This window comes from Bufo bufo, chromosome 5, assembly GCF_905171765.1.
Source record: "Bufo bufo chromosome 5, aBufBuf1.1, whole genome shotgun sequence".
NCBI lineage: Eukaryota > Metazoa > Chordata > Amphibia > Anura > Bufonidae > Bufo > Bufo bufo.
Window position 1 is genome coordinate 260,690,126 of NC_053393.1, and position 22,529 is coordinate 260,712,654.

A 22,529-nucleotide genomic window follows, 5' to 3' on the forward strand; every position below is an offset into this window, starting at 1 on the left:
AAACAAAGTGGATTGCAACAAGCTAAGAATGTCATAGAAACAAAGGAGTATGCAGTCGGATCAAATTTTTTATTTTTTTTTCATGATAATGCAAACGGATCCGTTTTGACTTTACATTGAAAGTCAATGGGGGACAGATCCGTTTGAAAATTGAGCCATACTGTGTCAACTTCAAACGGATCCGTCCCCATTGACTTGCATTGTAAGTCTGGACGGATCCGTTTGCCTCCGCACGGCCAGGCGGACAACCGAATGCTGCAAGCTGCGTTCAGGTGTCCGCCTGCTGAGCGGAGCGGAGGCTGAACGCTGCCAGACTGATGCATTCTGAGCGGATCCGCATCCACTCAGAATGCATTAGGGCAGTACGGATCCGTTCGGGGCCGCTTGTGAGAGCCTTCAAACGGAGCTCACAAGCGGACACCCGAACGCTAGTGTGAAAGTAGCCTAAGGATGAAGTGCCAGAGAAATTAGAAGAGTATCTCGCCCAAGTAAGTGATAAAATTGGCAGGATGACCAGAGTACTACGAACAGATAATGGCTCAGAGTATACAAGTGGTAAAACACAAGTCATACTCAGGAAACATGGAATAATGTTCCAAACAACTGTTCCATATAACCCAGAGCAAAATGGAGTTGCAGAGAGAATGAACCGCACACTGTGTGGAAGTGGGAGGAGCATGCTATGTGATGCTGATATGCCAACTACATACTGGGGAGAAGCTATCATGACTGCATGTTATCTTCAAAATCGTTTGCCAGGAAAAACAACAACAAAAACTCCATATGAACTGTGGAACAAAAAGAAACCAGATTTAAGACACATCAGAATTTTGGAAGTAAAGCCTATGTACACATTCCAAAAGAAAAACGTACAAAATGGGATGCATGTGCAAAAGAAGGAGTACTTGTGGGTTACAGTGAATCTCAAAAAGGATACAGGATTTTACATCGAGACACAAACAAGTTGTGTGTGTTTAAAGTTTGAACAACTGACACAAACTATTGAAACTGAAAAAGAATCAACATCAGTCACTCAAGAAGATAAGGAAAGTGACAGAAATAGAAATTACTGAAGAAAAATCAAAAGCTGAAACTGAACCAGAGATACCTTCAGTAAGAAGATCAACCAGAACCAATAAAGGTGTTCCAGCTGAACGTTTATCTTACATAGCTCGCAGAGCCGTTCAAACTGAACCAGGTTCATGGAAGGAGATGCAGAAACTGCCAATGCATGAGAAACAAATGTGGAACAAAGCCGCTGATGAAGAAATTACATCACTCAATGATCTCCAGACATGGACACTTTCAGATCATTCCATAGGATATAAATGGGTTTTTAAAACCAAATGTAACTCTGAAGGGAAAGTCTGTCGGTACAAGGCAAGGCTGGTTGCTAAAGGTTACTCACAGAAGTTCGGTGAGGACTATGATGCTACTTTTGCTCCAGTTGCTAAACAAAGTACTTTCAGAACACTTATGACAGTGGCTGCCATGCGTACAATGATTGTGAAACATCACGATATTAAGACAGCTTTTCTTAATGGTGATATTGAAGAAGACATTTACATGTCTCAGTCAGAAGGATATGTGAAAAAGGGACAAGAACACCTTGTCTCAAGTTGGAAAAATCCCTTTACGGCCTTAAACAATCAGCTCGAGTATGGAACTTGAAGATTAATCAAGTTTTACTAAATGAAGGATTTACAAGAAGCAAAGCTGATCCGTGCCTATACACTAAACAAGTAGACGCTGAATGGATGTACCTGCTAATTTATGTGGATGACCTGATCATTGCTCACAAAAACAGCGATGAAATTGCAAAATTAACAGGAATACTCAATAAGCACTTTGAAACTAAAGACCTAGGTGAAGTGACATATTATCTTGGAATTGACATCCAGCGTGAGAAAGATGGAAGTTTCCTGTTCAACCAGAGTGCAAAAATTGAATCTATTCTTCAGCAATTTAACATGACAGAGGCCAAAGGAACAAGCACACCTATGGATACAGCCTATCCAAAGTTAGAAGGAGAAGATGATCTTCTCACATCTAATGAACAGTACAGACAAGCAGTGGGGGCACTTCTTTACATTGCAACCACTACACGTCCAGATATTGCAGCTGCCATGTCTCTTCTATGCAGGCGAGTTGATAAACCACGTCAAAGAGATTGGAATGCAATTAAAAGAGTTATGAGATATCTGAAACAGACAAAAGACTTGAGTTTGAAACTGTCAGCAAGTGGTGATTTAAACCTCATGGGATATGTGGACTCCGATTGGGCAGGTGACCACAGCACACGCAAATCCACAAGTGGTTACTTATTAAAATTAGGAAACAGTCCTATATCTTGGTCCAGCAAGAAACAGATGTCAGTGGCATTGTCTTCTACAGAAGCTGAATACATATCTGCAGCTTATGCCAGTCAAGAAATTGTGTGGTTACAGCAATTACTCAAGGATCTTGGGGAAGCAACATTAGAACCTACCGTCTTATTTGAGGACAATCAGGCTTGCATTAAGCTTACAAGTGAAAAGATTAGTGCAAGAACTAAGCACATCGACGTCAGACATCATTACATTCATGACTTAGTTGATCAGAAAGTGATTGTACTTGTGTATTGTGAGTCTGAAAAATGATTGCTGATGCTCTGACAAAGCCACTCGCTAGAAACAGATTTGAGGATCTTAGATCAGAAATGGGACTGACATAGATAATAGTTGTTGAGTGGGGGTGTTAGCATACAAGGTTTGTATTGTATAAGCAACAACCACTGTATGTCATTGTTATATGCCTAGTATATTGTATGGTCACTAGATGGCAGTGTTGCATTTGTGTAACTTCCTGTTTTTCTATCCTTCAATAAAACAGTTAGTGCTCGTGCAGTTACCGAGCAGAGGTCAGTTAAACCTGAAAGACTGTCTGCCTGTTCTTTGTTTAGCCTCAGAAAGTATTTCTAACATGTTGCCCCGCCGTGGCCGTATTGCGGCCCTCATATGCTGGGTCTGAAATACATGGGGCACCGGCCGTGTGCACTCCGCATAACGTATGCGGACCCATTCACTTGAATCATGCGATCAGCTGTGTTTCTGCCAGGAGCGCCTCATGGCGCTTGACTACAGTTCCTGGTCCTGGAGTCTAAGAGGAGCAGGTCAGGTTCACCGGCTGTCCATGACAGCGGGGGATCCAAGGAAAAAACAGAAGCGGTTTATCTGCCTTCTCCTCAGATAGTTTAATAGCGTTCAATAAGTGGTATGTAGAGATGAGCTCATTTTAAAAAAAATTGATTTGGCCGCTTCAATGAATTTTTTTTTCCGGTTCCATCCAAATTTATTTGTGGATAATCACATAAAAAAACGGTTATTTCCTGGATGCAGAGAGCCTTTATAGTGGTGTAGAACACTGTGCCTTGCAGTAACATGCATAGGGAGTCTGCTGTGGTAGTGAAACAATACTGTGATTCAGTATGACATGCAGATGACAGGCATTGCTCTTAGAATCACTGCACACTTCACTTATTTGGGCAGTTACGGGGCCAAAACTGACCAAATACCTTGTGTGAACTCATCCTTACAGGTCAATGTTAGCGTCAAGAAGAAGCGCACTCCTTTTACACCGTCGGCAGCTGATTCCACATAGATATCTACAGAACCTGTTCTATTAAACGCTTATACAAGTAGAGCTCCGCCCAACAGAGTGAAGAGGGTGTCAGCTGTAAGTTTGTGTTGACGTCACTGATTATTTTGCCCTTCCTCTGATCCATCAGAACAATAACTCGCAAAAAAAACGGATCCTGTCTGTGGAGCATCTGCCTTCACTCGGTCAGCATTTGGTCAGTAATCCATCAGAATTGCTAAAGCCCAAAAAAAATAGGAGTGAATCCAAAACAGAGATGACACGTGAAAGGAATTTTTGTATTAGCTTGGGTTGGACGGCACTCCTCTGGTGTCGTTTTGGTACGGTGCTCAATGGTAATTTGAGGTAATATAGTGAAGGAAACCACGGCACTCGTTTTTAGTAGTTTTGAAAATTTATATTTTCATTTCATAATATTTCATATCATTTTCATTTCATCATTTATCATTCTATTTTTGTCAGCATCCAGGAATATAATTTGCACAGACTGGCCAACGTTTCGGTCCTAGTATGGGACCTTGATCACGGCCTGGAGTAAAATATAATGCAATATATCAGGGTATATTTTACATGATGAAAAGATACATTTAGTTCATAGTATATACAGCAAAAAATGTCCAATGTCTAATATATGGGAACACAGAGGATGGGTAAAAAGCATACTTTCAACTCATATTAGCATCATCAATAGTGCAGTTACGTTGAGAGAGATATATAAAGACATATATAGTCAAATGCATCGGTGATTAGCAGTGAAAAAAAACAGTAGAGAAATCAGCAGCAGCCGGGATCTAAATACGCTTGGCGAGGTTAGCACGGGCAGAGTAGTGCAGGTCAGCAGAGCGTCTCAGGGGTGGCGTGGCCTATAAAGTGTGGCATAAGTTATACCATGTTATCAGTAATCAAATGGCAGGTCATAGTAAGGCTAGGTATATAAACACAAGGCAGATCTGTAGTATATGAGTAAGTAAGTAGAGGCCATGGTCCGGTCACCTATGGGCATCTATTGGAGCTGCCGATGGTAGAGAGAACAACAAGGGTGCAGGCAGAGCGGCGAGATACAGGTAGTTAGAAGGTCCAGTATTTACCTTAGTCTTTGTTGCATGTTGCCTGTGTGGGATGCGCTAGCTTGCACTGCGCTTGTGTCCCTTTTGAATGGTGCCGCTGGTGCGGGCGAGCGTCCTGCGCACGTGTGCCCGGCTCCGTTGCACGCATGACGTCATCACGCTCGGGCGAGTGACGTCACTGCGACAGCGGCGTCCGTGCGCATGCGCAGTGGGCCGGCCGGGACCCGGGCTGGCAAAGTAGTATTGGCAGCGTAATGAAGAGGGGATTAGATTACCCAGACATAGATAAGTTTAGTGATCATGATCTCAAAAGGCATATAGGGTGATACAGTATGCCCCCTGGGAGAAAGACCGGTTAAAGCTGGCTTTGGAATAAAAAAAATATAAAAAAATATAAAAATATATATGGGGACCCAACCAGGGTAGACGTTTGCTAGCAGGCATGATATGTTTATTTATACCTTAAGTCAATAGTGCTATATTTTATCTATATAGTAAAGACATATTATAGGTATTGGAGCAGCACAATCTATTTTTGTTATATATTATGTACTATATATTATTGTATACTATATTAACGCTAGTACAGCTATGTTAAACTTATACTATATGGAGTACTATACGGCTATGGTATATCTCATACTACCTGGTTGGGATGGACTTTATGAGTTATTTTGTCTGTGGAAGGTAAGGGAGAAAATATGGTGTTAGTAAGCATATCATAACAGGTTGAAGATATAAGCATTAACAAGTGATACAAAAAGCAAAAGAAATTACGAGGTTTTAATGTCCAATCCTATATGTCATACGATATAGTGATATAGATCACGATGTACAAAAGTCTTTACTTACTTACTCATATACTACAGATCTGCCTTGTGTTTATATACCTAGCCTTACTATGACCTGCCATTTGATTACTGATAACATGGTATAACTTATGCCACACTTTATAGGCCACGCCACCCCTGAGACGCTCTGCTGACCTGCACTACTCAGCCCGTGCTAACCTCGCCAAGCGTATTTAGATCCCGGCTGCTGCTGATTTCTCTACTGTTTTTTTTCACTGCTAATCACCAATGCATTTGACTATATATGTCTTTATATATCTCTCTCAACGTAACTGCACTATTGATGATGCTAATATGAGTTGAAAGTATGCTTTTTACCCATCCTCTGTGTCCCCATATATAAGACATTGGACATTTTTTGCTGTATATACTATGAACTAAATGTATCTTTTCATCATGTAAAATATACCCTGATATATTGCATTATATTTTACTCCAGGCTGTGATCAAGGTCCCATACTAGGACCGAAACGTTGGCCAGTCTGTGCAAATTATATTCCTGGATGCTGACAAAAATAGAATGATAAATGATGAAATGAAAATGATATGAAATATTATGAAATGAAAATATAAATTTTCAAAACTACTAAAAACGAGTGCCGTGGTTTCCTTCACTATAGGAATTTTTGTATGTCTTCTGTGTTTTGTACCAACTCCTACTTTTGGCTACCAAATCATAAACCAATTCTGATGCAAAATAGGGACCATGTCATGCAGGCCTTACAGCTGTTACATAGACAGGATCTGTTGTGCGTCTTATTTTTCCTTCCTTCTGACAGGCTGAAACGCAAAACAGTCATGAAGTGGGGAGGGTGGGAACAGCATGAGAAGTCCACAGAGTGGCCCTATGACACAAAGAAAGTCCAGCTCACCCAATCATCCAAATCACCCGCGTGCACGGAACAGGCTGGTGAGCCTATATATCCTTGATATGAAAACAAATAAAGTTCCAGCACTCACGATTACTTGGTAGCTAAAAATCTTCGTCTTTATTCTTAATCTTAACTGTGAACAGTGTCTATTCTAATGATTAAATACTGGTCTGGGAGCTCCTGATTCCACCCCCACCTGGAGGGCGGGGGAATAGAAAGGAAGAAAAAAGGTTGAACTCTCTGCTCCCTAGATGAGGCACTGTTCACATTGTTCTACAATGCGGATGCACTTGGCATCCATTTGAAGTCACTGATCTTAAATATATAACGTGAAAATTTCCATAAACAAAACAGTGAGATCTGTAGTATATGAGTAAGTAAGTAGAGGCCATGGTCCGGTCACCTATGGGCATCTATAAATACACAATATACATACAAATATTGATATAAATTGTCATGTATGGGTATTTTTGATCCCATATGCTAATTTCAACATAAATAAATAAGTAAATAAATCCTATATCTCCATTGCCATTCGAAAGGGAAAAAGGGAGTCAGTAAAAATGCATGGAGTTCATTTTTCATATTGAGACCGTTCGGATATCTGGTATCCAACTTAAAAATCCAAAAGGCCTCTCTCAATCTCACCAAATGCTTTAACCCCTTAAGGACCTAGGACGTACCGGTACGCCCTATTTCCTGAGTCCTTAAGGACCCAGGACGTACCGGTACGTCCTGACTTAAAATCTGTATTCCGGCGCCCCAGGGGTTAATTGGAACGGGATTTCGGCTGAAATCATTCAGCCGGCATCCCGTAACAATGCAGGGGGGGGACATTTGACCCCCCCGTATGGGCGATCGCAGCAAACCGCAGGTCAATTCAGACCTGCGGTTTGCTGCACTTTTTGCAGTTTCTGATCGCCGCGGTCCCTGACCGCGGGGATCAGAAACTTTAGAGTGGCTAAAATAAATATTTTTCACCCCCCCCCTGCACCCCTGCACGATTTTATGCCGGAGGGTGGTGTGGGGGGGGGGGTGTCGCAGGCGGTGGGGGCGTTGCGGGAGGCGGGCGGTGCGGCAGGCGGGATCGCGATCCCCCGCCCGCCTCCCCATGAACGATCGTTGGCTTCTAGTGGTTGTACCAGGGTGCCAGCACATTGCTGGCACCCTGGTATAAACGGCTGACATCTGTGAAGATGTCAGCCGTTTAACCCTTTCCATACCGCGGTCCGTACGGACCGCTGTATGGAAAAAGTTAACTGTCATCGGTCAGGGAGCTCCCTCCCTCTCCATCGGGGGGCTGCTGTGCCTTTGAAGCCCCCCGATGGAGAGGGAGAGAGCCCCCCTCAGCCCCGTGCTTACCCTTCCCCGTCTGCGAAGTTCTGAGCAGACGGGGAAGGTTCCCATGGCAACAGGACGCCTGCTCAGGCGTCCTGCTGTCCATGGTGCTGAACAGATCTATGCTAAAAGCACAGATCTGTTCAGTGTAAGTAAAATACAGTACAGAACAATATATATTGTTCTGTACTGTATTATACAGACACCAGACCCACTGGATCTTCAAGAACCAAGTGGGTCTGGGTCACAAAAATGTAAAAAAAAGTGAAAAAAGTTAAGATAAAAAAAAAAACATTTATCACTGAATAAAAATTAAAAAAATAAAATAAACTACACATATTAGGTATCGCCGCGTCCGTAACGACCTGATCTATAAAATGGTCATGTTACTTTCCCCGCACGGTGAACGCCATAAAAATAAAAAAATAAAAACTATGAGAAAATTGAAATTTTGCCCACCTTACTTCCCAAAAAAGGTAATAAAAGTGATCAAAAAAGTCGCATGTACGCCAAAATAGTACCAATCAAACCGTCATCTCATCCCGCAAAAAATGAGACCCTACTCAAGATAATCGCCCAAAAGCTGAAAAAACTATGGCTCTTAGACTATGGAGACACTAAAACATGATTTTTTTTTTTTCAAAAATGAACTCATTCTGTAAAACTTACATAAATAAAAAAAAAGTATACATATTAGGTATCGCCGCGTCCGTATCGACCGGCTCTATAAAAATATCACATGACCTAACCCCTCAGATGACCACCGTAAAAAAATAAAAATAAAAACAGTGTAAAAAAAGCCATTTTTTGCCATCTTACGTCACAAAAAGTGTAATAGCAAGCGATCAAAAAGTCATATGCACCCCAAAATAGTGCCAATCAAACCGTCATCTCATCCCGCAAAAAATGAGACCCTACTCAAGATAATCGCCCAAAAACTGAAAAAAGTATGGCTCTTAGAATATGGAGACACTAAAACATTTTTTTGGTTTTAAAAATGAAGTTATTGTATAAAACTTACATAAATAAAAAAAAATGTATACATATTAGGTATCGCCGCGTCCGCGACAACCTGCTCTATAAAATTACCACATGATCTAACCTGTCAGATGAATGTTGTAAATAACAAAAAAAAAAAGTGCCAAAAAAGCTATTTCTTGTTACCTTGCTGCACAAAAAGTGTAATATAGAGCAACCAAAAATCATATGTACCCTAAACTAGTACCAACAAAACTGCCACCCTATCCCGTAGTTTCTAAAATGGGGTCACTTTTTTGGAGTTTCTACTCTAGGGGTGCATCAGGGGGGCTTCAAATGGGACATGGTGTCAAAAAAAACAGTCCAGCAAAACCTGCCTTCCAAAAACCGTATGGAATTCCTTTCCTTCTGCACCCTGCCGTGTGCCCGTACAGCAGTTTACGACCACATATGGGGTGTTTCTGTAAACTACAGAATAAGGGCCATAAATATTGAGTTTTGTTTGGCTGTTAACCCTTGCTTTGTAACTGGAAAAAAAATATTAAAATGGAAAATCTGCCAAAAATGTGAAATTTTGAAATTGTGTCTCTATTTTCCATTAAATCTTGTGCAACACCTAAAGGGTTAACAAAGTTTGTAAAATCAGTTTTGAATAGCTTGAGGGGTGTAGTTTCTTAGATGGGGTCACTTTTATGGAATTTATAATCTAGGGGTGCATCAGGGGGGCTTCAAATGGGACATGGTGTCAAAAAACCAGTCCAGCAAAATCTGGCTTCCAAAAACCAAACCGCGCACCTTTCACTCTACGCCCTACTGTGTGCCCGTACAGTAGTTTACGGCCACATATGGGGTGTTTCTGTAAACGGCAGAGTCAGGGCAATAAAGATACAATCTTGTTTGGCTGTTAACCCTTGCTTTGTTAGTGGAAAAAATGGGTTAAAATTGAAAATTAGGCAAAAAAATGAAATTCTCAAATTTCATCCCCATTTGCCAATAACTCTTGTGCAACACCTAAAGGGTTAACGACGTATGTAAAATCAGTTTTGAATACCTTGAGGGGTGTAGTTTCTTAGATGGGGTCACTTTTAGGGAGTTTCTCCTCTAGGGGTGCATCAGGGGGCTTCAAATGGGACATGGTGTCAAAAAACCAGTCCATAAAAATCAGCCTTCCAAAAACCAAACGGCGCACCTTTCACTCTACGCCCCGCTGTGTGGCCGTACAGTAGTTTACGGTCACATATTGGGTGTTTCTGTAAACGGCAGAGTCAGGGCAATAAAGATACAATCTTGTTTGGCTGTTAACCCTTGCTTTGTTAGTGGAAAAAATGGGTTAAAATGAAAAATTTGACAAAAATATGAAATTCTCAAATTTCCTCCCCATTTGCCAATAACTCTTGTGCAACACCTAAAGGGTTAAAAATGTATGCAAAATCAGTTTTGAATACCTTGAGGGGTGTAGTTTCTTAGATGGGGTCATTTTTGGGTGGTTTCTATTATGTAAGCCTCGCAAAGTGACTTCAGACCTGAACTGGTCGCTAAAAATTGAGTTTTTGTAAATTTCTGAAAAATTTCAAGATTTGCTTCTAAACTTCTAAGCCTTGTAACATCCCCAAAAAATAAAATATCATTCCCAAAACAATTCAAACATGAAGTAGACATATGGGGAATGTAAAGTCATCACAATTTTTTGGGGTATTACTATGTATTACAGAAGTAGAGAAACTGAAACTTTGAAATTTGCTAATTTTTTTCAAATTTTTGGTAAATTAGGTATTTTTTTGTGCAAAAAAAATAATTTTTTTGACTTCATTTTACCAGTGTCATGAAGTACAATATGTGACAAAAAAACAATCTCAGAATGGCCTGGATAAGTCAAACCGTTTTAAAGTTATGAGCACTTAAAGTGACACTGGTCAGATTTGCAAAAAATGGTCTGGTCCTTAAGGTGAAAATGAGCCCGGTCCTTAAGGGGTTAAATCTCCTCCCCTTTTCGGTAGTCTCACTTGTTCGATTGCAAAAGCCTTGAAATTTCGCACTTGCCGTTCATGTTTACAAATAAAGTGCTTAGCGGCATTGGATGTGTTCACACTGTCCGGATTATTTATGTAGTTGAGATGCTCCAAAATTCAAACTTTGAATCTTTTAGTGGTGCATCCCACATACATCATATCGCAGGCTACATATTTGATTACATATATTACCCCTGTTGAGTTGCAATTAATATATGATTTTATCGGGTATATGTGGGAATTATTCGCATCATGAAAGGTTTTCGTATTCACTACATATGTACAAGTGCGGCAGCGTGAGCTTCCGCACCTGGTAAAACCTTTGTAAATGAGCCAAGAATCCTATTTTTGTTTAACCCGTTGCATGTACATGGAGGGGGATATGTCATTCCCTATAGTTCTAGGTCTTCTAGAGACAATTCTACAACCTTGTCCCAGCATACAGCGCAGTACATCATCATCATAGAGAATGGGCAAATATTTTTTTATTGTTTGCTGAATTATTTTGAACTGCTTGCTGTATGTTAAGACAAGTGTAGGTATACTCTCCTTAATATCACCTTTCTCGATCGTTGAGGTTGTAGGATTGAAATTCCTCATAAAATCGTGACATACTGTACTTTTTTGTTTGTAATTTCTTCTCTTTTTATTTTCATTCTTATTTCCAGAGGGAGATGGAGTAAGAGTTGGAAAAAGTAATTCCTCTCTACTTTTATTCCTAGTTATAGCTAAACCTCTAGATATCATTCATTTTGGGTAGGCTCTCTGTGCTAACCTCCTTTCGATAATCTGAACTTCTCTTTCGAAAGCCGCAGAGGTACTGCAGTTTCTGTAGGCATGTGTGAATTCTCCCACAGGGATTGATTTAATCGTGTGGGCAGGGTGATGACTATCCGCACGCAATATTGAATTTCCTGTCACTTCTTTATGAAATGTTTTAGTTTGTATGATCTGATCGGGTATTCCTGAGAGCGTAAAGTCCATGAAATTAACATATTTGGAGTGCTGAGTATACGTGAATTTTAGATTATAGGGATTGTTTTCGAGGTATTGCATAAAGTTTTGTATGGCAGGCACATCGCTGCTCCAAATCAGGAGCATATCGTCGATGTACCTGCCATACCAGACTGAAATCGTGAGTGCTGGAACTTTATTTGTTTTCATATCATGGCCCTATGACATAGTGGTGAGGTGGAATCAGCATGAGGAGGCCACAAAGTGCCACAATGACAGTGTGGAGGTGGCAGAAGCATCAGAAGGCCACAGAGTGGCACAATGACAGAGTGTGAAGGTGGCAGCAGCAGTATCAGGAGAAGGCCACAGGGTGTCACATTGACAGAGTCTGGAGGTGGCAGCATTATCATCAGGAGGCCACAGAGTTGCACGATGACAGAGTGTGGAGGTGGCGAAAGCATCATGAGAAGGCTACAGGGTGGCACAATGACAGTGTGGAGGTGGCAGCAGCATCAGGAGACCACAGAGTGGCAAGGTGACATAGTGTGGAGGTGGCAGCAGCATCAGGAGACCACAGAGTGGCAAGGTGACATAGTGTGGAGTTGGCAGCAGCATCAGGAGACCACAGAGTGACCCTGTGACAGAGTGGTGGAGGTGGGTGGCAATCAGGGGCGTACATTGAAATCATTGGGCCTCATAGCAAGAATTTAAATTAGGCCCCCATGCCTGTTCCTAGTCCCTCCCACTATGCACCCTGACTACTCTAACTACCCTTCCTAACTTCACCCCTGCACAAACTCATGCTGCAGTATTTTGCTCTACAAAATGGCAGTACTCACTCCGGAACCCAACAGACCCATTTTATTGAATGGGATCTGGTAGGTTCCGGCGGTGTTCAGCATATTTTGACAAGAATCTGGGAGATTACATGATGTAATACCACCCAACTTTCCTGCTGTCCAGCATGGCACATGCGCAGAGACATGAGAAAACTTGAGGAAGTGAGTTCCCCCCTGCCCCCCATTCTCTGTGTCATGCAGGACAGCTGGGAGACACTGACATTACTTGCTATCCTGCATGACACATGTGCAGATACACGAGTCTCTGGGAAAGCTGAGTGAACCCCTCCCCCCTGCCTTTCCATGTTCTTATTATCTGCATTTATGCCTTGCAGGATAGCAGGAAATCTGAGTGACATTACATGATGTAATAGCACCCAGCTTTTCTGCTGTCCTGCATGGAGAGACATGAGAATAGTCTGAGAAAACTGAGTAACACAACTCCCACCTACCCTCATTTCTTCTCATGCCTCTGCACTTGTGCAATGCAGGACATCAGGAAAGCTGAGTCACATTACATAATGTAGTGACAACCAGCTTTCCTCCTGTTCTGAATGGAATATGTGCAGAGGTATAGTCTGGGAAAGCTGAGTGCCCCCCCCCCCCCTCCACGCACACACCTCTGCACTGTCCTCACCTACAAGCTGTCACTTACTTCATTACTAGCAGGGTTGCAGCAAGCTAGAGGAATCAGACCTTAAGAGTTCAGAAGACAAGAATCTTCTGGGGACACATGGTCAGTGGTCAGATTCAGCATGTTTTTTGCACCTATGGAGATGGGAGGTGGAGCTAGCATATGAGAGGCGGAACTAGGAGGCAGGTCTAGCGGACAGGAGGCAGTTAGGAAGATAGACGGGAGAAATTCTCCATTGCGGGCCCCCCTTCCTCACGGGCCCCAAAGCAGCTTCGTGGTCTGCCTATATGGTATGTACGCCACTGGTGGCAATACCACTACCAGCTGAAGATGGTGGGTGAAAGAAGGAGCACTTGGCATCAAATGTGTGGCATCAGGCAGGTAGCAGCATCAGAATAGTAGCTGAGACAGGTAGCCAGAAGAAACTGGTCTCTTTTGTCAAAGTGTTGGTGTGGCACCATGGATGATCAGGCATTGGTGGGTGGAAATCCTGGCTGATCCACACCTGATTCATCTTAACAAATGTCAGTCTCTCCACACTTTGGGTGGACGGGCGAGTTTTTCTTGGGGTAACTATGGCCCCCGCCGCACTAAACACCCGCTCTGATTCCACACTACTGGCCGGGCAGGACAGCTTTTCCAGGGCAAACTCTGCCAGTTGCATCCACAAATCCAGTTTGGCTGCCGAGTAGTCCAGCGGATCTTCTATGTGGGGTTGCAGGGTGCTGTCCAAGTATGCCACCACCTGCTGGTTCAGGTCCTGGTCCAGGTCTAGCTGCTGCTGGTGAGTAGTTTCTTCACTAGGCGGGTGAAGAAAGCTGCTCATCAGCGACTCTATACTCCTCTGCCATGGACAACCCTGCCACAGCAGCCATGGCAGAGGAACGTGAGCGCAGAGGGCCCCCGGTCAGACCTGCGAGAAGATGGCAGCAGCCAACTCACTACATTGGATGTCTCTATAGTATAGTTCAGTTTGTCCTCCCTGTCAGCGGGTGTAAAAAAGGCCCTCATTTTGGATCGGTAGCGAGGGTCCAACATGGTGGAGAGTCAGAAGTCATCCCTCTGCCGAATAGTGACAATTCGGCTGTCACTACGCAAGCAAGTGAGCATGCATCGGGCCATTTGTACAAGTGACTCTGAGGGACTCCCTGCCTCCATCTCCACTGCATACTGCCACGGTGTGTCTGGGTCCTCTGCCTTGTAACATAGTATATAACGCCGAAAAAAGACATTTGTCCATCCAGTTCGGCCTGTTATCCTGCAAGTTGATCCAGAGGAAGCCAAAAAAAAAACTGTGAGATAGAAGCCAATTTTCCCCACTTGAGGGAAAAACTATTCCTTCCCGACTCCATTCAGGCAATCAGATAACTCCCTGGATCAACGACCCCTCTCTACTACATATAGCCTGTAATATTATTACACTCCAGAAATACATCCAGGCCCAGCTTGAACTCTTTTAGTGATCTTACTCTCAGGCAGAGAGTTACATAGTCGCACTGCTCTTACTGAAAAGAATCCTCTTCTATGTTTGTGTACAAACCTTCTTTCCTCGAGGCATAGAGGATGTCCCCTTGTCACAGTCCTGGGTATAAATAGATGATGGGAGAGATCTCTGTACTGTCCCCTGATATGTTTATACATAGTAATTAAATCTCCCCTCAGTCGTCTTTTTTCTAAAGTGAATAACCCTAATTTTGATCATCTTTCAGGGTACTGTAATTCCCTCATTCCCATAATTACTTTAGTTGCTCTCCTCTGAACCCTCTCCAGCTCTGCTATCTCTACCTTGTTCACAGGAGCCCAGAACTGGACATAGTACTCCATGTGTGTGGTCTGACCAGTGATTTGTAAAGTGGTAAGGATTATGTTCTCATCACAGGCATCTATGCCCCTTTTGATGCAACCCTTTATCTAATTGGCCCTGGCAGCAGCTGCCTGACATTGGTTTTTACAGCTTAGTTTGCTGTTCACTAAAATTCCTAGGTCCTTTTCCATGTCACTGTTACCCAGTGTTTTACCATTTAGTATGTATGGGTGACTTGTATTATTCCTACCCATGTGCATAACCTTACATTTGTCAGTGTTAAACCTCATCTGCCACTTGTCTGCCCAAGCCTCTAATCTATCCAGAACTATTTGTATTAGAATACAGGGTGGGCCATTTTGAATCCAACTTTTGTTTTTTCAATAGGAAGAGGGTCATGCGACACATCAAACTTATTGGCGAGCATTTCTCCTGCGGTGTTGCTATCAGTGTGTGAAGAGTGGGAGAAGAGGGTTGCATTGACAATCCAACACAATGGACAGCACATTGAACACATTTTATAAGTGGTCAGAAACTTGTAAATAACTCATGAAATAATAAAGTTACGTTAAAACCAAGCACACCATTGTTTTTCTTGTGAAATTCCCAATAAGTTTGATGTGTCACATGACCCTCTTCCTATTGAAAAAACTAAAGTTGGATTCAAAATGGCCAACTTCAAAATGGCTGCCATGGTCACCACCCATCTTGAAAAGTTTCCCCCCTCACATATACTAATGTGCCACAAACAGGAAGTTAATATCACCAACCATTCCCATTTTATTAAGGTGTATCCATATAAATGGCCCACCCTGTACTGTCATCTTCCGTGTCAATTACTTTACACAGTTTAGTGTCATCTGCAAAAATTGATATTTTACTGTGCAAGCCTTCTTCAAGATCATTAATAAATATAATGAAGAGGATAGGGCCCAGTACTGACCCCTGAGGTACTCCACTAGTGACAGTGACTCAATCTGAGTGTGTGCCATTAATAAGAACTTTTTTCTATTACTGAGCCAGTTACCTAGCCACATACAGACATTTTCTCCCAGTCCGAGCATTCTCATTTTATATACTAACCTTTTATGTGGTACAATGTCAAATGCTTTGGAGAAGTCCAGATATACGACATCCATTGATTCGCCGCTGTCAAGTCTAGAACTTACCTCTTCATAGAAACTGTTTACATTAATTTGACATGAACGATCCCTCATGAAGCCATGCTGATATGGCTTTATTTGCTTATTTTTATTGAGGTTCTCCAAGATAGCATCTCTTAGAAAACCTTCAAACAGTTTACCCACTACAGATGTTAAACTTATCGGCCTATAGTTTCCGAGCTCTGTTTTTGGACCCTTTTTGAATATTGGCAGCACATTTGCTATGCGCCACTCCCTGTCAGTATAGAGTCCTTAAATATCAGAAATAAGGGTCTGGCTATGACATTAACTAATTCTCTTAGGATACGGGGGGTGTGCCATCCGGTCCTGGCGATTTGTCTATTTTAATCTTTTTAAGACGCTGCTTTACTTCTTCCTGGGTCAGACAGGGCACTTTTAATGGGGAATTTACTTTTACATTCTGCATTTCATCTGACAAAATATTTAACAGCTTTGCTTTCTCCTCATCGCTCTCTGCAACTCCCCCTCATCACTCTGTAAAGGGCCGACACCAGATTTATACTTTTTACCATTTATATAATTGAAGAACATTTTAGGGTTAGTTTTATTCTCTTTGGCAATTAATCTCTCGGTCTCTAGTTTGGCCGCTTTTATGTGTTTTTTACATATTCAATTTTTTTCCTTATAGTTTTTCAGTACTTCCTCACCACCCTCCTGTTTTCATGATTTAAATGCTTTTTTTTGTCATTTATTGCCTTGTTTGCAGTTATATTTATCCACATTGGTTTCTTCTTGTTCCTTAACCTTTTATTCCCATAAAGTATGTACCTCTCACAATTAGATTTTAGAATGCTTTTAAAAATATCCCATTTTGTGGCTGTATTTTTATTTTTGAGGACTTTGTCCCAGTTCGTTAGGCCTATGGCCTCTCTTAGTTGGCTGAATTTAGCTTTTTTGAAGTTTGGTATTTTTGTTCCTACCCTGAAGAAACACTCTTTTGAATGATAATTGGAAGGTTATTACTTTATGGTCACTATTTCTCCAGGTGTCCCCAAACCTGCACATCTGTTGTTCTGTCAGGTCTATTGGTTAATACTAAGTCTAGTATGGCCGTCCCTCTAGTCGGGTCCTGAAACAGTTGGGAAAGGTAATTGTCTTTGGTTATTGCCAAGAACCTGTTTCCTTTATGATATGTACAGGTTTCAGTTTCCCAGTCTATATCTGGGTAGTTGAAGTCCCCCATAATAACGACTTCATTATGATTTGCCGTCACGTCTATCTCGTTTAGTAGTAGATTGTTTGTGGACTCTGGTATATTAGGTGGTTTATAATAAACTCCTATTAATAATTTATTGTTTTTGCCTCCATGTATTTCTACCCACAGTGACTCCACATGTTCATGTCCCATTCCTCCCCCAGTCCCATTACCTTGCCCCCGGTCTTTATCTGCACTATCTTCCCCTCGTATAACGTAATTACCCTCCCCCCCAGTCCCTAGTTTAAAAACTCCTCCAACCTTCTAGCCATCTTCTCCCCTCTTCTCCCACAACCCAGCTGCCCCTTACCCATTGAGGTGCAGCCCATCCCTACGATAGAGCCTGTAGCTGAGAGAGAAGTCAGCCCAGTTCTCCAGGAACCCAAACCCCTCCTTCCTACACCAGTTCTTGAGCCACTTGTTTACCTCCCTAATCTTTAGCTGCCTTTCTTGTGTGGCTCGTGGTACCGGCGGTATTTCAGAAAATACTACCTTTGAGGTCCTTGCCCTAAGCTTTTGACCTAAATCCCTAAAATCTTTTTTGAGTACACTCCACCTACCTTTTAATTTTGTCATTGGTTCCGATATGGACCATGACTGGTGGATCTTCTCCAGCCCCTCCCAGTAATCTGTCAACCCGATCCGCGATTTGTCAAACTCGAGCGCCAGGAAGCCAACACACCGTTCGACGATCCCGGTCTTTGTGACAGATTGCCCTATCTGTACCCTTAATAATTGAGTCTCCCACTACCAGCACCTGTCTGGCCTGCCCTGTTCTCCTGGTCCCCTGCTTGCTGGCAGAGAAAGTGTCCGGCTGCAGCAGTGCACTCTCTGAACTGACATTCCCCTCATCTGCCAACCTTGCAAACTTGTTGGGGTGTGTCAGATGTCTTCCTCATCCCCCTGTAGCTCCTCTGGCTGCTCCTGCTCCTCCTCTCCTGTCACCTGTGTGGGAAAACCACCCATTTCGCTACACATTGCTTGTGCTCCAATGTCCTCCTCCTCCTCCAGTTCAGCCCCCACAGTGCTCCTGTGGCCGTGAGATCTAGACACCATGTCTCCAGTCCCCTGACCAGCCAGATTTACCAGCATCTGTTCCAGGACATGAAGCAGTCGAATTACGTTGTTCATCCCATAGCCCTAGAGACTGACAAATGACATGGCCTCCTCAAAGGGCCTGAGAAAAAGGCAGGTGTCAGGCATGAGCTGCCACTGGCTGACAAAGAAGTTACACAGAGGAGTACTCCTGTCTGCTTGGTTCATCAAGAAATCATTTATGGCCCTTCTCTGTGCGTAAAGTTGGTCCAACATATGGAGGGTGGAATTCCAACGGGTTGCATATGGATCGAATTAAACGAAAGCACGCCGAAACGCGCGTCAGGGTAGTGCCATCCTGGTTTGGGTACACTGAGCTATCTTGGGTAAGTCTCCTTCCATCTGGTTCCTGGGTATTTTTGCCTTCTGGGCAGTTTTTACACTCTTGTCCCTGATTTTGTGGGCAGTACATAGCTTGATATTGTGTTTTCTCAGGACTGTTGCGAATAATTTGCAGATTTTTGTTTATGTATATACTGATGTAACACATGAGACTTATCCTCTTTCAAATACATGTCAAACAACAAGTCTTTATATAATAATATGAATGTATAACCTGTGTCCCACTAGGATGGTGTCTTTTTCTGCTACCCTCTTTTTAAGTGACACCGTCTTTTATATATGTATTATTGTGATCTCTATAAAAAAAAATTGTACTGTTGCCTTGTGAGCTCCAATTTTTTTTAGGTTTTGTGATCCTGACGTAGTAGAGATGTCTGTTAGTCACAAATTCGGTTCAAATAGAAAATTTGGTCAATCGTCCGAATCGACTTTTTGAAAATTTCGCTCATTTCTAATGGACAACCTATGGACAACCTATGCTAGTGTAATGGACAACCTATGCTAGTGTAAAGCTACCTATATAGCCTTCTGTTGGAAGTACAGTACAGACCAAATGTTTGGACCTTCTCATTCAAAGTTTTCTTTATTTTCATGACTATGAAAATTGTAGATTCACACTGAAGGCATCAAAACTATGAATTAACACATGTGGAATTATATACATAACAAACAAGTGTGAAACAACTGAAAATATGTCATATTCTAGGTTCTTCAAAGTAGCCACCTTTTGCTTTGATTACTGCTTTGCACACTCTTATAGAAACATAGAAACATAGAATGTGTCGGCAGATAAGAACCATTTGGCCAATCTAGTCTGCCCAATATACTAAATACTATGGATAGTCCCTGGCCCTATCTTATATGAAGGATGGCCTTATGCCTATCCCATGCATGCTTAAACTCCTCCACTGTATTTGCAGCTGCCACTTCTGCAGGAAGGCTATTCCATGCATCCACTACTCTCTCAGTAAAGTAATACTTCCTGATATTACTTTTAAACCTTTGCCCCTCTAATTTAAAACTATGTCCTCTTGTGGTAGTTTTTCTTCTTTTAAATATTCTTTCCTCTTTTACCTTGTTGATTCCCTTTATGTATTTAAAAGTTTCTATCATATCCCCTCTGTCTCGTCTTTCTTCCAAGCTATACATGTTAAGGTCCTTTAATCTTTCCTGGTAAGTTTTATCCTGCAATCCATGTACCAGTTTAGTAGCTCTTCTCTGAACTCTCTCCAAAGTATCAATATCCTTCTGGAGATATGGTCTCCAGTACTGAGCACAATACTCCAAATGAGGTCTCACTAGTGCTCTGTAGAGCGGCATGAGCACCTCCCTCTTTCTACTGGTAATTCCTCTTGCTATACACCCAAGCATTCTGCTAGCATTTCCTGCTGCTCTGTGACATTGTCTGCCTACCTTTAAGTCTTCTGAAATAATGATCCCTAAATCCCTTTCCTCAGATACTGAGGTTAGGACTGTATCACTGATTTTATATTCTGCTCTTGGGTTTTTACGTCCCAGGTGCATTATCTTGCACTTATCAACATTAAATTTTAGTTGCCAGATTTTTGACCATTCCTCTAGTTTTCCTAAGTCCTTTTCCATTTGGTGTATTCCTCCAGGAACATCAACCCTGTTACAAATCTTTGTGTCATCAGCAAAAAAACACACCTTACCATTGAGGCCTTCTGCAATTTCGCTGATAAAGATATTAAACAATATGGGTCCCAGAACAGATCCCTGAGGTACCCCACTGGTAACAAGACCTTGGTCTGAATATACTCCATTGACTACAACCCTCTGTTGCCTGTCCCTCAGCCACTGCCTAATCCATTCAACAATATGGGAGTCCAAGCCCAATGACTGCACTTTATTGATAAGCCTTCTATGTGGGACAGTATCAAAAGCCTTACTAAAGTCTAGATAAGCGATGTCTACTGCACCTCCTCCATCTATTATTTTAGTCACCCAATCAAAAAAATCAATAAGATTAGTTTGACATGATCTCCCTGAAGTAAACCCATGCTGTTTTTCATCTTTCAATCCATGGGATTTTAGATGGTCCACAATCCTCTACTTAAGTATGGTTTCCATTAATTTCCCCACTATTGATGTCAGGCTTACTGGCCTATAGTTGCCCGATTCCTCCCTACTACCTTTCTTGTGAATGGGCACAACATTTGCTAATTTCCAATCTTCTGGGACGACTCCTGTTGCCAGTGATTGGTAAAAAAAAGTCTGTTAATGGTTTTGCTAGTTCACCGCTGAGCTCTTTTAATAGCTTTGGGTGTATCCCATCAGGCCCCTGTGACTTATTTGTATTAATTTTAGACAGTTGACTTAGAACCTCTTCCTCTGTAAAGACACATGCGTCAAAAGATTCATTAGTCTTCTTTCCCAACTGAGGTCCTTCTCCTTCATTTTCCTTTGTAAAAACTGAACAGAAGTATTCATTGAGGCAGTCAGCTAGTTCTTTATCATCTTCCATATACCTTCCTTTTTTAGTTTTTAATTTGGTAATTCCTTGTTTTAGTTTCTTTTTTTCATTTATGTATCTGAAGAATGCCTTATCGCCTTTTTTCCCTGACTGAGCTAATTTCTCTTTTGCCTGTGCTTTAGAAGCTCTTATAACTTGTTTGGCCTCTTTCTGCCTAATCTTATAAATTTGTCTGTCATCCTCGTTTTTTTTTTTTTATAATTCCTAAATGCTATCTTTTTGTTTTTAATGATTTTGGCCACTTCTGCTGAGTACCACAGTGTTCTCTTCCTTTTTTTGCTTTTACTGACAAGCCTAATGCAATCTTCTGTTGCCTTCAATAGTGCCACTTTTAAGTAGTCCCATTTCTCCTGGACTCCAATTAAACTGTTCCAGTCTGATAGGGACTCGTATACCACTAATCTAATTTTAGAAAAGTCAGTTTTTCTAAAATCTAAAACTTTTGTTTTTGTGTGGTGTGACTCAGTCACTGTACTTATAGTAAACCACACTGACTGGTGATCACTAGATCCCAAGCTTTCCCCTACAGTAATATCAGATACCAAATTCCCATTTGTGAATACTAAATCTAAAATGGCCTCCTTCCGGGTTGGCTCCTCCACTACTTGCTGTAGAGATAATCCCAGTAGGGAATTTAGAATATCTGTACTCTTGGCAGAACTAGCTATTTTGGTTTTCCAGTTTACATCTGGAAGATTGAAGTCTCCCATAATGATAACTTCCCCCTTCAATGTCATTTTAGCTATTTCCTCAACTAGTAGATCATCTAATTCTTTGACTTGGGTAGGTGGTCTATATATAACACCTACACGAGTTACCTTATGATTACCAAGCTGCAAGGTAACCCAAACTGACTCTAAATTGTTCTCGCTAACTTGTATCAAATTAGATTTTATGCTATCTTTCACATACAGGGCCACCCCTCCCCCTTCTTGCCTTCTCTGTCTTTCCTGTATAGAGAGAACCCTGGTATTGATATATCCCAGTCATTACTCTCCTTGAACCACGTCTCAGTAACAGCCACTACATCTATATTCTCAGATGCCAGTATAGCCTCAAGCTCATTGATCTTATTCCCTAGACTGCGAGCATTTGTAGACAAGACTCTGAGCTTGTCATTTCTTAACCTTTGTGCTACTAGCCTCTTCTGGCATTGTTCCGGGGGGCAGTCGGACTGCTGGATTATCACTCTTTTGCCCCCCTTTCCTAGTTTAAATGCTTCTTAGCAAATACTTGG

At 41.9% G+C, this 22,529-nt stretch overlaps 1 protein-coding gene across 1 annotated transcript; it reads left to right on the plus strand.

Moving 5' to 3' along the window:
- Positions 1-1,757: 1,757 nt before the first annotated feature.
- LOC121002493 (uncharacterized mitochondrial protein AtMg00810-like) lies at positions 1,758-2,639 on the plus strand. Its single transcript, XM_040433945.1, has one exon. It carries the CDS (start codon positions 1,758-1,760, stop codon positions 2,637-2,639), a length of 882 nt encoding a protein of 293 aa, XP_040289879.1.
- Positions 2,640-22,529: the final 19,890 nt, after the last annotated feature.

Coding starts and splice junctions, on each gene's coding strand:
- LOC121002493 (XM_040433945.1), top strand. CDS start 1,758: ATGTACCTGCTAATTTATGTGGATGACCTGATCATTGCTCACAAAAAC.